The 16,980-nt window shown below is 35.3% G+C and overlaps 1 protein-coding gene across 1 annotated transcript; it reads right to left on the reverse strand.

Annotated features, from left to right (window-relative positions):
• Window positions 1-7,936: 7,936 nt before the first annotated feature.
• On the reverse strand, window positions 7,937-9,396 carry LOC137717914 (strigolactone esterase RMS3-like). The gene is made up of 2 exons (XM_068457419.1): window positions 8,874-9,396; window positions 7,937-8,759 (listed from the first exon to the last, which is right to left on the reverse strand). Exons 1-2 carry the CDS (start codon window positions 9,245-9,247, stop codon window positions 8,330-8,332), a joined length of 804 nt encoding a protein of 267 aa, XP_068313520.1. The 5' UTR covers window positions 9,248-9,396; the 3' UTR covers window positions 7,937-8,329.
• Between the last annotated feature and the right edge of the window lie 7,584 nt (window positions 9,397-16,980).

Raw genomic sequence — 16,980 nt, forward strand, 5'->3', positions numbered from 1 at the left:
TCTTTCTTTGTATCAAAAAAATTTGAAAGAAATGTGTCTCTTGGCCTACCACTAGTGACCAGTGTGATTCTCAACAGTGCATTTAGTGTGTTATTTTATCGGTTAATATGGCAAATGTGGGAGTTGAGGAGGGAGAAAACAATATAGGAATGAAAAGTATGTTCTACTTCCCACTAAACAAAGCAAAACGAACTCTCTTTAGCAGTTGTCTTTTTCCTTCCATTGTCAGTGAAACGTTTTAGGTTCGATTATCATGAATGGTAATTTGTTCAGTTGTCAATGAGACGTTTTAAGTTCGATTATCATGAATGGTAATTTGTTATTAAATTATTATGGAGGACTCGTAATTGATAACAGAAAGAAATCTTAAAGAAAGAGATATAGATCAAGAACTTTAGAGAGAGAGAAAGTGAGAATGATATTCTTTTCTTTCTATTCGACTCTGAAGTGACTAACCTAAACTATCGGATCAATGGCATCTATCACATTCCTATAGAAACTAACTTATAATTTGTTATACAATTATCATCCCCCAAAAGCTCATACAGGGCTTTACCAAGCATGAGATTGGAGCAATGACAGTCAAATTGAGGTGAACACAAGTCTTTGGTTAGAATATCGGCATATTGCTCATACGAAGAAGCTAAAGTTGTAGAAATCCTAGTTGCACCTTTCTCTAACAAAATGACAATCTACTTCAATGTGTTTAGCTTTTGAGTGCAACACATGATTGGTAGTTAAACCGTAGCAGATATATTATCACAATGTAAAACTAGTGATAGAAGAGTGAAAATCGTAAATCCACAAGTAGTTGAGTAATCCAAACCAATTATGCAGTTGCAGTAGCCATAACTCGATATTCCGCTTCAAGAAATTATCTAGAAACAGTATGTTGTTTCTTTGATGCCCAAGAAGTCAGACTAGACCCCAGCATAACAACAAAACCTATAGTAGAACGCCAAACGTTGTGACTTAACTCAAACATTGTACAGAGTAGTTTCATATTTCCTTTTATTGTATTAAAAAGAAAAAAAGGAATAAAAAAACGATGATTAATCGAGTGGAGAGGATAAAAGCAGTATGAACTCTCGAAGGGTCGCTGGTGGGAGTGGGATATTGCTTTAAGAAATCAACTAATCAAGTGTTTTTTAGTGTTTGATTTTTTATAAACCACGAGCTTCGCGTGCATGAGAACGACGATGAGGAAATGAAAGTTATGTCCCAACTGTCGTTAGGAAACCACACTGACACTGCCCAAATGTTTGGGTTTTGTCCACCTTGGTCCTCGAGACTTTATTTTCTTCCAAGGTTTTTTTTTTTGGTTGAATATTTTCTTCCAAGTTAGGCCTTCAACTTTTACATGTTTGTACAAGTAGTTACTTATGTTGAAATGTTGAAAGATGCGGATATGTGGCGGGGATTCTGACCACTCGAACAAAGTTGCTCATTAACATTTGCAACGGACTTGTTGCCACCACTTCTAGCGATTGGATGTCATTCATGTTTTGCAAACTCAATTTAAAGACATTATTTGCATTCGCCACATTCCACTTATATTTTTGTTACGCTAATGTCACTTTGGAACAATCTTCTTTACAAATGATTTGGGTTTCGATTGTTTTTTTATTTTTGCAAAAAGAAAAATCAAGTCTCGGGTAAGATCCAATCTCAAAGCGAAAGGGCTTGCAAAGGGTGCAACAAATTTTTGTTAAGAATAATGCTTAGCTACTTAAGGATGAGTAAGAACTCGTACTCAAAACTCTTCGTGTTCAAATTACAAAGTTTTGTGTTTATGATCAGAACCGTTCATATTATGAATCACTCTATAAAGATTATCCATGCAAAAAATAAATTAAAACTAAAGGCCGTTTAGTCAATCTATTGTAGCAAATACATAGACGGTTCATAATGCTTTTACTAATTCCATTCATCTGTTTATATACAGTTCGATGACTAAACAACCTTATTTTAGTTGATTTTTTGCAGAGGCGATATTTATAGAGTAATTTATAATATGAACAGTCTGATCATAAAAACAAAGTTCTATATATAATTTGGCAACGAACAGTTCGGAATAGAAACTCTACTCATCATTTGAGTAACCAAGTATTATTTTTTTTCTTAAACGTGATGTCTTCAATGTGCTTGACATGTGACCGCTTTTGTCATATATTTAAGAACCAAAATGGGAATCAAAGAGTTGAGGGGCAAGTTTGCAAGAAACCTCTTTATTTATCCTAAAGTTGAGGGATGCAAAGTGTAATTTGACCTACAATTAACCTTTAATTTCGGAGCTTATTAAAATGCAATCCAAGTGCTCGCCACGTGTGCGAGTTTCTGTTAATATAGCGGTTGGTCGTTTGGTCCCATCACATGGGTCTCAGTTATGGGTCCCATTCACGACGGTTAAGTGCTAACAGCTTTGAGAAAATTAGGGTTAACTTTTGAATTATTGACACGTTGCTTGGAATAAGGATATTAATTAAAGGTTTCGTGATTTTCCATTTCTTAATTTCTACTTTAGGTGCTTGACAAATAGATTGAAATTTGAGAGATAATTGAGCCGGGCTTCTAGGGTTAGGGTTTGTGAGATTCATATGCACCATGCAGTCCCCATCGCATTCGCATGCATGTCACGATCCATGTTACAAGTTTATAGATAGTTTTTTCTTTTCTTTTCTTTTTCAAAATAATAGATTGTTATTTCAACAATTACTAGATGATTTGTCAAGAAACGATAGCGATATATCATCAATTTGAAGAAAAGTTAACTACACGAATATACAACAATTATTATATGTTGTTTGGTCTTTTAAATATGAGGCGGACATGTGGCGTCATTTTTTTTCTACTCAACTTTTGACACATGTATTTTGTAAGGCTCACTATGTAATATATTTTAAGGATCCAAACCGTCTATCTTGTAAAATATCATTCATAAATCATTCTTATAAAAAAAATAGACAAATCCAAAACCATTAAGACATTTATTTGTAATAAAGAAAATAGATAAATACAGTTCTACAAAGAAACCCTAAACTCTTAATTAAAGGATTATATGGTTTTAGATTTGAGTGATTTTTGGTACATGATCTTTGAGGAATGACCCAAAAGATAGACAATTTGCATCGTTAAAATACATTACGGGATGGGCACTATAAAAACGTGTGTAAAAATTATGCCAAAAAAAAAAATGATGTCATAAATCGGCACCATAAATTTGTGTGTATATATAGGATCAATGGACAAACATTTTGACAAATATTTTAACACTTCTTTGTAGCTTTAAATTTTATAACATTCAACGGTCTTGATTAAGAGAGATGTGAAAACTTTTATCCATTAAATGACTTGGATGATGACGTGGAATAGAACTAACAATTAAAAAAAATAACTAAGAGGATTTTTTTTAATTAAAAAAGTAAATTAATTAATTAAAAAAAATCCCCGAAGAAGGAACGAAAATGGCATGTTTGGATGCAAGTGTAGAAGCACGACCATCCCAATTGCTTCATCCAACCTCAACACTTCGACTTCCTATCACTCACACCGTCAAACTCAGCGATGTTAAAGCAACGGGTAGCAATTTCAGGTTCAAGAAGAATGTTTTGAGATTGCAAATAAGGGGAAAATGACATTATGTTTTTGCATCAAACTCTAACTCTAGACCCAGATGAAAATTCGATCAAATATAAATCATGCGGGGTTGCAACCAATGATGCTGCCAAATGCTTGCCTATGCTAGTGCTAACCATATTTAGTCCTTTTTCTTATGTTTTGGTTTCTTGATCAATTCTAATGTTGATTAGGGTTTAAGGTTTGATTTGAATAAAAAGATCAAATGGTAGCTTATAATAGTTTTGTTTCAATCGAATCAAAGAAGCATGTGGTGATATTTGCGGAATTTTCTCTCCCTTCTCATGTTCTCTTTTGCCTGATTTTTATTTTTTATTTTTGTTATAATTAGGGTTCATTGTTCGATAAAAGGAAAAAAGAGTTTTCATCTAGAAGTTGCAGATCTCATTGGCAAAGAGGGAGATGGATGTTTCATGTTTTTGTTTTTCTATTTTTTAACCTGGATATTTCAAAGTTTGATTGTTATTTGATATATCTTTTTAACTTAAAGTAGTGTTTTCCTTATTAATTATAATCCACATCATGATCCAAGTCATTTAATGTTTAAAAGTCTCCAAATTCCTCTTAATCAAGACCGTTAGATGTTATAAGATCTAAATGCTACAAAGAAGTGTAAAAATATTTGTCAAAATCTTTGTCCCTTAATCCTAAGTGTTAAATGTGAATCAATATTTGTGTATGAAATTTTGAAGTACCAACTACCAGCTAGTCAAATTAATTATAAGGATTTCAGAAGGAATACGTTATATCTAACGTATTAGAACCCATCAATCGACTTTTGAGACAAAATGAGAGTCATTCTGAACAAATTAAATTCCTACTTCTGTTAAAAAAATAATTGAAAAATGAACCAATAATAATAGGGATAGTAAATTTCTTACTTCTCATTTTTCTTCTTATGCACTTCTTTTATTTATGTATATCAACTGATTCTCTCTTTTAATTAGTTAACTCCGCAGATTATAAAGAAGAGAATTTTAAAGAAAAACTCTTAGTACTATTCACTTTAACGAAAGACTACATTTTTACACTAAAAAGTCAATCTATTCACTTTACTCTTTATTTTGTCCTTATAGTTAAAACTCAAAGTTTTTAAGCTATTTTCATTAGTTTTCCTTATAAAGAATGATCGCGAAGGGACAAAGGGGAAGTGCAAAAATCATTTCACAAATCAAAAACCTCTTCTCACCCGTTGGTGTTGACATCAACTCTGTGTGTATGTTTCTTTCTCTATCCCTTTTAGGTCATTTCTCTCAAGTCATGTCTATTTAATTTGACTTGTAGACACGAAAAATACCAAGATAGAGAGGAAAGAGAACAAAAGAAGATCAACACGGAATAAGAAGACCAGGCAGTCGAGAAAGGGGATGTCGTTGGTGAAGGAGAGGCGTTGTTGGTGATGCATGCATGCAAGTTATTGATCTTCAATTTATCGAAAATATTTTGGTATCTAAAAGAAGATGAACAAACAATGCATGCAAGTTATTGATCTTCAATTTATTGAAAATATTTTCGTGTCTAAAAGAAGATGAACAAACAATACGATAGACTACCCGAAACTAGTAAAAGATTGCACAAATAGTAAATTATGTCCATGCTTCAATAGAAACACTCGTGTTGAAGTGAAGAGTGTAAAGTTCCACATCCAAAAATCTGGCGAATTTGAATTATTGATTTTTCGTATAAGGCTCTCTATACCTATCGAACTACACATGTGATTAAGATTAAAATAAATATTAATGTTGATTAGTAGCGAGTCGTTAGATTCACTTTGAAATCTTAACAACTTGGAGACGTAATGTTTAGATTTTTAATGTTGAGGTATTCATTTATCGTCGGCAACTTTCTTAAATTCGGACAAAAGGCCAATTCTAACTTATGTCCTAACCTTTCTTGATGTATCTAAATTTTAGTCAACCGCCTTGATTATATGTACCTACTTTTGGTGAAGGTTTGAAACATAGAAGAAATTATTAATTTTGTCGGGAACATGACTCGGTTCACTATAAGTTTACAACACCAATGATTAGATATTTGAAAGAAAAAAAAAATTCTACTAATTGTATTATTACATTTGATGTACCGAGCACACTGAAAACTTGATCTAAAACATGAGCTCAAAGAGAAGCCAACTTGTCCCATTACATCACCATTTGTTTGCCCATTCGTTTCCTTGTGACAACGAAGCTTTCACATCACTTCACTGAGTCGTCCATCTCTATGCAGCCTAACTAATCATAAATTCCAATTTCGTTTTCATACTAAAAAATAATTAAGTTGGACCAACATTTTGAGAAAATTGGGTGTGACGTTCCTTTTTTTTTTTTTTTCGGTGGTTTATCTGTTTGCACCAATGGCTTCATGGGTGGCTCGAAACTGACCAGGTCTTGCTCGAGTCATCCGGGGGTGTAACGATATAGACCCTCTACTTTGCTATTTCTACCCAACCACTCTTTAAACATTGGGGTCAAATGACATTATGAGAAATTTTTCAGTGTACTAGGAATATAGGTACATACATAATATGTCATTATATGAGTATATGAACACTTGAAAAAAAAAAAATTATTCTAATTGTATAATAACACATCACGTTACGCGCCACGTCTCAAACACCATTACAAATTCTCTCCACTTTTGGCACCCAATTTTGACCACACAAAAGCTCCAGCTTATAAGATCATAATTAACTTGTGTTTTATTCAGTTTTCGACAAGTTGTTCTGTATTAGTAGATGTTAATCATGATTAGTAGGTTAATTAGTTGACTTTGGTTCCTCCTCTAAGCTTCCCATCAACTTTGCACACACAAGTTACAGCCTTCAATTGTCAAATGCTTAATCAAATTTGATGTGCGGGGGTAAAAAACAAAAAAAAAAAAAAAAAAAAAAAAAAAAAAAAAAGCTTGGTTAAAGCCATGAAATATTTTTTAAATTTTGGGCAGGCGACCATCTAATTTTCCGATAATATTTTATGTTGTAATAGTTTCAGATACAAAGTCATCTTATTTTTATTGACAAATAAAAATTCTTTTTTTTTTTTTTTTTTTTTTAACAAACGATATTATCTACGCTAACGAAAATGGTGTGATTTTAATCTCACAATGAGTTAGCAATAATGTGGTTCAAATTCGTCTTTGAAGAGAATCAAACCTAAGACCTCTCACTTACAAGTATAGAGGAATATTACTAGATTGTAGTACTAAGTGACATGAACAAAATGGTGTTACATCTTAAGTAATTGAAAATCAGTTTTTTTATATGCAAACCAACAATTTTCATTACTGAAATATATTGGTTAGATTAATTCCTTGTATTGGCCATTTTTTTGGGCCGTGCTGTCACATACTCATTTTTACTTCTCAGACACCCTTCTCAATTTTCGATCATCTGATTGGTTGAATTGAAGGACATCATTGTCGAATCCCAAATGACCCCAAAATGAAATGGGAACTAATTTTCACACATCCTTTTGAACTTATCACACACCCCTCTTATTTAAAATCATTGAGAGAATAAATCAAACAAAGCAATCGTTGAAAGTATGTGAGATGCTAAAAAGAATGTGTATCTATCGTTTTCTAATGAAAAAAGAAAAGAAAAAATAATTAGTTGGGTGGAGACTTCGGTAAACGGTAAACCCAACAGGCTAACGCAACAATTAGAAGGCTTTCACAACCACAGCCCATGGACTGGGTTAATTTGTCTGTGGAAACTCCAAGACTGGGCTACACATGAAGAATTACAAATAAAAGCCCAAAAGGAAAAACTAGCCTAAGAATATTAACAGGGTATGAACAACTATTTTGATACAAGAAATATTGGGAGAGATGAATTTGGAACATCGAGTGTAAGAATGAATGATCTTAAGACGCTAAGCTCCCGCAATGAAATTGTGTTCTTTCTTCCCATTATTAGCTTCATTGGAATGAATTTTGTATATAAAGAACAAATAAGCGCAATTCAGTACTGATCATATCATCTTCTTTATAGCTCCATTCAATCTTGTAAGGACTTGCTTCACATATAGTGGAGTTGTCGGTCAGTTGATTCGTGTTTACGAGGAAAAAAATAATGGGGACGGATAACCTTACTCGTAATCTCTCGTCATAATGTATAATTTAGATAGATTGATCTAATTACTTATTGTATCAATATTTCACTTGTCCTTGTTTCTTCTAATACAAATGAAACTAGGGAAATGAGAAATCTTTGGAATTTCAAGTGTTTAACCACTTCGGCTTCGCAAATTTTTCCTCTCAATCATGTTGCTATCTTTCCGTTAACCAATCATATTCCTCAAAACGAAACACAATCATATTTTGGAGCAAAGAGAATATATTTTAAAAAGTGAAAAGGAAAAAAGTGGATATAAGAAGTCGAGTACAATTGCAGAATTAAAGCAAAGATTCCAACGCAAAGAAGGAAAATCGTGAAGCACAAGAACAATGGAAGAAGAAAAAGAGGATTATTGGGCCATTGCCAACTGACAAAAGAAGGCTACGTCATCACGTGACATTCACGTGGAGATTCTTATCCTTCCGATACTAGTTTCGCAGCTTTCGCACCAAAAGGACTAATGTCCACAGGTATTGGACCACGTGTCGCCATCTCCATGCTTATTGCTAGAATACCTCCCTCTCTTGACCCCGCCTCGCAGGCTCTCAGCTAGTCCTCCCCTCCGGCGGGCCCCACCTACGACGCAAGGGCGTGGCGAAGCTTCCGTGCCAGCAAACCCGGGGCGCTCAGATGGGGCAAGTGCCCTTCCGTCTCCAGAATCACCACCGTGTTCCGACCGCCCAGGTGATCCCTCAGGTAGTTCGCCACCGACGCCGGCACGGACACGTCCTTCGCCGTCTGGATTATCCAGCACGGCACTCGGACCAGCCCCAAAACCCCCCTCAAATCGCTGTTGAACACGGCCCGAGACACGAAAAGCGAGATGTCGGGTCGCATGTTGAACAGGGTACGGCTGAATTCTCGGACCGCTGTCGGGACGTCGGCCCCAACGGCCAGCGGCGCAAAGCCTTGGACCCATGCCTCGTAATTGGCCTCCATTGCCGAAAACACCTTCTCAATCTCCTCCTGCTCGAATCCTCCATGGTAATCTCGATCGTTCAGAAACCTAAATACAAAATTAAACAATTGGGTTCTTTAATTCGGATAAAAATCGAATTGGGTAATTATTAATTTGAAGAAATTTCTAGCTTTTGAGAAAATGTGTGGCTTTTAATTTTACCTCGGGGAAGCGCCGATGAGTACGAGCTTGGAGAAGAGTTCGGGGCGGCGGATGGAAGCGAGGATGCCGATCATGGCAGAGACGGAGTGGCCAACATAGGCGCAGCGGTTGACGCCGAGGGCGTGGAGAATGTTGAGGAGGTCGTCGACGTAGGCGTCGAGGGTGGTGTAGCGGCGGAAGTCGAAGTAGTCCGGGTTGACGCTGCCGGCGCAGACGAGGTCGTAGAGAATGACGCGGTAGTATGGCGTGAAGTACTGGAGAACGCGCTGCCAGGCGGACTGGTCGGTGCCGAAGCCGTGGGCGAAGACGACGTACTTATCGCCGGAGCCAACGACGCGGACGTTGAGAGCGTCGAGGATGGTGGTGCTGACCATGTTTGACTTTTAAATTTTTGGGGGAGGATTGAAGTCAATGGGAATTAGGTGGAGAGTGGCGAGTGGATTGTGGAGGAGTGTTGTGGTATTTATATTGGTAAGGGAGTATCAAAATCTTTGTTATGGAGGGAAGAAGATTGGCAGCATTTTGTTGGTTTGGGTGAGAATTGTGATGGAGATTGTGACAGGTTTGTTTTTGTGTGCAGTGGAGCTTTGCGTTTTATGCAGGAGTGACTGGTGAGCATATATTGTTTTAGGACAAAAGATTTCTATCATGTGTGATAAGGCTTGGAGTGTGATGGTTCTCTCACTTAGTTGGCTTTAAAGAGGTGGCTCGTGTGATTTAGACGAGAGAAATTGGTTAAGGTGGTTTGGCTATAGAGATTTTGGTTAGAAGATGAGACCATGAGACGGAGGCTCAAGTTAAAAGGGATAAAGAAAGACCTAATAATACTTGGAGCTAACAGAATAGTTAGCACAAAACAGAGTGCAGTGGTGTTCTAGGATTCATATAGCAAATGCTACTTAGTGGGCTAAAGTTTGGTTGTTGTTGTTGTTTGTAATGAATATTCAAGTCAGGACGAACGAATCACGTGGTGGTGTCGTTGGAAGTCTCAAAAACACGAAACACCTCACTCTTTCAACTTTACGGTCTCTCACTCTTTTGTGGGTTTAATTATATGGCACATGGTCCGTTCATTCTGACTTAAAATTTTCATGTAGCACAAGAGAAATAGGAAACATCAAACCTGAAACGAAAAAACATAAATGTGGACGGATGGCAAATTTGAAAATCACATTGTCATGAGCAGAAGCGAGAATATATAATTATGTGTGTATCTCACTCACCAAAAGATGAAGATATACAATAATGTGAATTCTATAATGTAAACACCAAATTACACTAATATTGATATTGAGTAGAGAAAAAAGGTAATTACCAACTAAGTTGTATGTTTAGCATGGTATTTTGTGGATAATTTCTCACAAATATATGTGTGTAGTTCAACAAAAACCAAAAGCCAACTTTAATCATGAATGATATGACTCTTGATCATGTAGCAAAGGCATGCTTGTCTCTGGATAACAATTTGACATGTACCAGACCTCAAGCAACTAATCCAATTGGTAGTATTAGTTTATTCTAATCGGGGATTATCCTCATGTTGGACTTCTGATTAGAACTTGAGTTATTGGGTAATGATAAGTTTCATATGGATATTGTTGGTCAAAAGTAAACGTGAAATTGGCTAAAATGATGAAAACACAAATTTCAGTCGCTGAAATAATTACTTTTTGAAATTTTGTCGAAATGTCATTGAAATTTAATTGATAACCTCATTAATATTCGATCAATATGCCGTTGGTATTTAATTTTGATTATTTTAACAAATCCTCATTTCGGCCAATTTTCCAAAGTACATCGCTTACCTACACCACACTAGCATTTTTCTATGTGGTCCAGCTTCCTGGTAGCAAAAGGTGTGAGAAAAATATGTCACAACTTGCAGAAAGAAACTTCATATGTTTTTACAGGCTTTATGGCATTGGCATATATGGCGACATCCTGAGAGAGATCGCATTTTGCTCATGCACTCGAAAGACAAACCTACATTTCAGAAAAGATCAATAAAAAAATATAGGGTCGTTTGACAATTATACCGCAGTGCAATGGCAAAAAAAAAAAAATTATGTTTATGCACCATGATGCGAGTTTTTTCTACCAATCTCTCTCTTCCTAACAAGTAACAATTTAATCCGCTAGTGGCAAAGGCAGCATGGGTCATTGGTTGTATGTGACATCAACAACTTAAAAAATTCCATGTATATTTGTGTATTGTATTTGACCCTATGAACAGTTAGGATCAACTAAATTACAAACTTCTCCTTCTACTTCTTCTATTTTTTTTTTTTTATCATTCTTGTCTTTCCTTTCTTTCTTCTTGTGTGCAACTCTATTGTGCACACCAAATACTTGATAAAATGTCTCAGCTGACAAGCATTGTCAGTCTTCAACATTACTCCATAGTTGTCCGATTGCCACCTTCAACAATCATTGAAGTTGTTTGCATATGTTAGCAAGAAAGTCTACCATGTGCTCAACAAAATGCTCCAAGCCTCCAATAAAGTTCTTTTTTTTTTTTTTAAATCGTGACACCATTATTAAAAAATCATGACTCCGTCACAAACTAGCTAGCGTTATTCTTTGTCAGAAAAAAAAAAAAAAATCAAGTCATATATTAATCCATACGTAACAAAAAGGCTCTAAAGCTGTTCCAACATAGAGACTTGCCTTGCAAGCATTAATTACCCAAGTTATAGGATAAGTACAGGGAATGACAGAGTCGTGTGTACGTCTACGGAGCTCAACATCTAATTAAGAAGCTTAATCATGTGCCGATCGAAGTCTTCGTCGTGTGCCACATGGCGCTTCTGTTACCCTAGATCTATTGAATGCATGGCCTAGCATAGTACAATTACTGACAGCTGAAGTGACGTATGGACACCATGCATGATAACGATGCATCGGTGGAGGACTCCTCGGTGTGAAACACATTTGTTCGTGCACAAATTTCGCTAGGAAGGGTTCCTGGTTTAAGCATACAGCTTTTCGAGGAGTTGGTATTTTAGTTGTTTGTCGGCCTCCTGCTTGTCGGGATGCTGCAAGAGGAGGACAAAGTTAGTTCTGAAATATACCTTTGTGGGGCTTTAGGTGCAAGCCTTGAGGCTCACAATCCAAACTAACTGAGTGCGAGGACGTGCCACTGCCATTTCTGTATGACAAACGTAGAACAAGTGTATTTAAGTCGATTACTTGCGTCCCAAATTATTTTGACTTCTTGTTATCAAAGGATTGTCGTGGACGGGTTAAGTCCACATTAAGTTCTTTTCTATGCATTGAGACCAAGGAATTTTAGTTTGTTATCTTGTATGCTTAAAGGGTGAAGGTCCAGATCTGATTAAGTCATCAGTTTAATGTATTTCAATCTGCCTATGATGATAAAACCATTAAATGAACCAGATCTGAGAACTGATGAGGCTTTGAGTCATGAAAAGACTATAAACAACTTGAATATAAACTGGGGAATGCATTATAACACCAAATCTATTAATTGAAAGACAAAAGGAAGAGAGTCGGGCAAGATTTCACCTTGTCGGGCAAGGTGGGTCTTTTCTCTTGGCAGTTATGAAAGGATTGCATGTTACAGGGGATGACTGGAAAAGAGTTTATACATGGGAGATCGATACTACAACATTTAGAAAAAGGTAGCAGAGCTTTTACATAGACAAAGGATGTCTTTCTAAGGAAATCTAAAGCTAAAAGGATACAGAGTCTGGATAAAGTGCGGCTCTCTGGGTATTTGCTTAACTGAGAGGCAAGTTGTATATTTGTTTGTTTGATTGGTTGAGTGTCCTTGTCTTTGGGCCCTCTTCCTCCTTTTATAAACGAATTAGCCCGACTACCTTTAGCTTTGTTCTTGCCCGAAAGCAATTGAAGGGTAGTGGCTTATTAGTATTTTACTTGTATTGCCATTGAAAAGTACTTTTGGGCTGAAAGTAGGTTGATTTCCATCAATTCACTTCTCTCGTAAGCACCTAGCATTAGCATTAATGGGGAAGCGCCAATTGGTCTTGAGATGGACAATCTGGGCTTGGTGCGGGGCTCCAGGTAAAACCTCTTCTTATTGAACTCTTTTGAGCTTTCTCTCTTCTAAGCCCAAAGTTAAATATTAACCCAAACAACGTTAACTAAATTCTGGATTAGAAGGGAAGATGTGCACATGAAACGGGCCTATCCGGACTGAAGTGTCTGTAACTAGCCAGGCAAGTATCACGCCTTAAGAATGACTCATGCATCAAGTTCATAGTTATTGTGATGTTTTGATGTAATAATGTAATGTTATCTGTAAGCTTTTTTTGCATGACATTAGATTGTTGGGCAGGAACTTCTCGCGACGGTGAATTTATTTCATGCAAGTTGCTATTCAATGTTTTTGGTGATCACATGAATTATAACTAAAATAATTTTATCAACATACATTGTGGATATTACTTAGAGTCTTCCGACTCATCTTAGGAATACGAATAATGATTTTCACACGTCTATTTTTATGAGATACTGTAGATAGTACCAGAGCTCTCACTTCTATCTTGCCATATGGATGAGATTGTAATAAGTGTAATGAGTCATCTGAAGCAAAGCCAGCGTCCTAGAACAATGGATGATGAACTGGTTTGATGTAGCTATATAGGGCTAGTTACCAAAGAATCTGATTCAATGGGGGGTAGCCTTCAACATAAAGAAAATAATACCATATTGAATGAGAAATGTGGTCCTTCTTTTTCACGTTGCCGCATCCAGAGTCTCCTCGGACTTGATTCAAGATATGAAATTTGGTTATGGCGAAGATCGAATGGTTAAAAAGAAATCACATATGATATTTGATCCATTGCAAGAAATAGAGAAATAACAAAAGTTGTGGATGCTATAGAGACACATGGCCAATAGGGGTATTTATTATTTATTACGTGTCTAGCTCACTAGATATGTTGAATCGGGCATGTGTGTTTTATTATTTTTATACATTTATCGTGTGTCAGAAAACTGAACTGGAAGTGTCGATTGTGTCGTAATCGCTATTCATCTGCATATATAAATGTTAATATATAGTAATATTAAAAATTTGCCTAAAAGCTAGTACCGGTAAACATCGAAATGGCGTGTAACTTGTTAAAACTATAACATCTTCTTCTTATTTGAGAATTTCATAGGATTCAAAGTCCTATATTTATATATATATATATATATATATAATTTAAGTGCGTAGTTGAAGTAAAGTACATAAAATCCGGTAAGAAGATGAAAAATATCAATTACGGGAATTAAAGAAAAATTTTAGGTGACATATGATGCAGCTAATTAGCTTATCTAACTATCTATATGTGTAGCCTAAGAAATAAAGTAGGGTTCCATCAATTGGATGAAGGCATGTGAGCTAGAAAGTTTTGCAGGTAAAGATATAAAAAAAATTTTGGTCCCCAACTCCTTTTTTCTTTTTTCGGGTAAACGTCCCCCACTCCTTTGATACTTGACAATACAATGTTAATGATAGGAAGAGAGAGTAATGGAAGAAGAGAAGTGAGTACATATATGATGTATTTGTCAATTTGTTTCCGATTCTGAATAGAGCTGTGAATTTTCTCTCTAACTTTAATTTTTGTCGATCATCTTTTTGAACTTTTACAATTAACTAATTTTCTCATAAACTTTAATTTTAGCCGATTATCTTTTTGAACTTATATAAATAGCAAATCTTTCTTTTGGCGTTAGATTTTAAACCTTTCATCCATCCAATTTTTTCATCTTTTTTGCCCTTATACAGTTGTCATATGTTGTCCACGTGACCAAGATGAATATAAAACCGACCGCATGATGTACGATGAACGAATTTGATTGGAAAATCCTCGGAATCCTCACAAAGAGAATCCGAAGAGGATCCTCTCTCATACTAGTTGTACGTGCAATATCTTTGGGGAAGGTCAAGTTTCTCGGCTTGAGATTGGTGGTGACGAGTCATAAAGCTTATCATCTTATCTAGTTCACTTTAGAGGCCTTTCTTTTTCTATTCTCTACTTTGTTATATGTAGAATCTTCATGGTATTCTTGACTTGTCCGTGGCTAATTAGAAAGGGGTACCCTATGCAAGCACATGTACTTTACTTATTAATACTATAGCCTAAAATATAAGCTCGTCACTCACCCACTCTGGTCATAACCAATACTTTTTCCTATATTCATACCTAAGAGTGGATTTATTTAATGCCAAGAATCGAACAATCTCTTTATAAGACTGGATTCACCCATCTAGTAGTTGAAGAAGGTTGAGAGTACGAGTGTTTTTCTAAGATTTATACAGTCAACTCCACTTAGTGGGAAAAACTTTGTTGTTGTTGTTGTTGTTGTACCAAAAACCAACAGTCATTTTTGGCTGTTCTCCTCCGTTGCAAACCTGTTTCATCCAAATTCACCGACTTCACTCAAAGTTCACTAAAACTTGCCCACCAACAAAAAAATTTGGCCAAAAACACCACACCAAGCTTATATACATAAAAATTTTGAATTCTTCACTGCTTACATTGTTTAGCTAAAAGTATATTACTATTTTGGCTATGAATTATTTCATTTTAGTCAATGAGAAATCAATCGATATCTTTCTTAAGCTATCTTATATTCTTAGGCCATCAAAACTCAAAATTCAATGACGTTTATGTCAAGGGAATAGCCACTCATATCATTCATCGAAGTTGTAAGTTTTTGTTAAAGAAAAATATTATTATCTATCTCTACTAATTAATGAAAACATTTTTGTCAACCAAAAAAGAGTGAAAAGACAAATTATCACACAAAAAAACTAGTGGGCAATAATGTAATTTCACATATTCAAATTTTACTGTTTTTATTGAAGTCTCACCCACAGGTGATGTTAAAATACCTTCAATATTAAAAAAAAAAACCCATAAACAAAAACCTCGCATGTTCTCTCTCTCTCTCTCTCTCATTTTCTAAAAAAATGTGTTCATACACATAAAGTGTGTAGGCAAATGTTAGTACTATTATTAAGAAAACCCTCTTTGTCAACATTTTCCCCCTTTTTTTCCTATTTTGCCCTCACTTTTGATACACAATATTTACATTTGGAGGGTAAAATAGTAATTTTGTATCTTTTGAGAAAATGACAATCATATCCTTATTTTTCATACCCTCACTTTTGATACACAATATTTACATAAGATAAAAAATATGCACTTATTAAGAGAAATTGTCCGCCATCATTTTTTCATACAAGTAAGTGAAATCATGATGTTTTTTGGATAGTTTGGATGAACTAAAGTGGTTGCGCTTGAGAAGAACATAAGAGGAGGCAGGTAGTTGAAAAGGCTTTAATTTTGTACATTTTGACAAAATGACAATCATATCCCTATTTATCATATTTTACCCTCATTTTTTTAGAAAATGACAATCATATCCCTATTTTTCCTATAACAAAACAGTAATTATGTAATATTAAGAAAAAAAATATGCACTTATTAAGAGAAATTATCTCATCATCATTATTCCATATTCTTTTTAAAATTTTAAAAATTAATCACACTCCTTAATCAATAACAAAAACTAAAATGAATTGTTCACACACAGAGTATGTGCTCATTGGCTAGTTATTATTAAAGAGAAGGATGACGGTTCAAAATTATTATATTAATTTAAGGGAAAAGAGAGTTTCGAACCTAGGACGCATGATCATAAATCCAACACCATAACCACTTAAATATTAGACCACATTAAAGTTGTAATTAGGGTATTAGTCAATAACTAATGTTGGAATTTTGAAATTGTTTTTCTTTCCCACTAAGTTGGGTTTTATGTGACATGCCATCTTATAAACTAACACATCGTACTAGCCATAACCACGTTCCCTCAATATTTCAAAAGTGAAAAGTAGCGTCCTTAATTATTGTTGAGCTGAAATATTACAAAAGAGAGGATTATGTATATACTTTTAACTTGTACAAGTCCATGAACCTAGTTTTTGTCATTGATTCCATGTCCACTAAAAAAGGCTGGTTTGGATAATCCATTTCTACTTTTTAGCTTTTCTTCCATTTGCATGGACCAACTTCATTCCACTTTTCAATCCCAACCCTCCAAACATATTTTGAGCAATTTTTGTGCA

This window comes from Pyrus communis, chromosome 15, assembly GCF_963583255.1.
Source record: "Pyrus communis chromosome 15, drPyrComm1.1, whole genome shotgun sequence".
NCBI lineage: Eukaryota > Viridiplantae > Streptophyta > Magnoliopsida > Rosales > Rosaceae > Pyrus > Pyrus communis.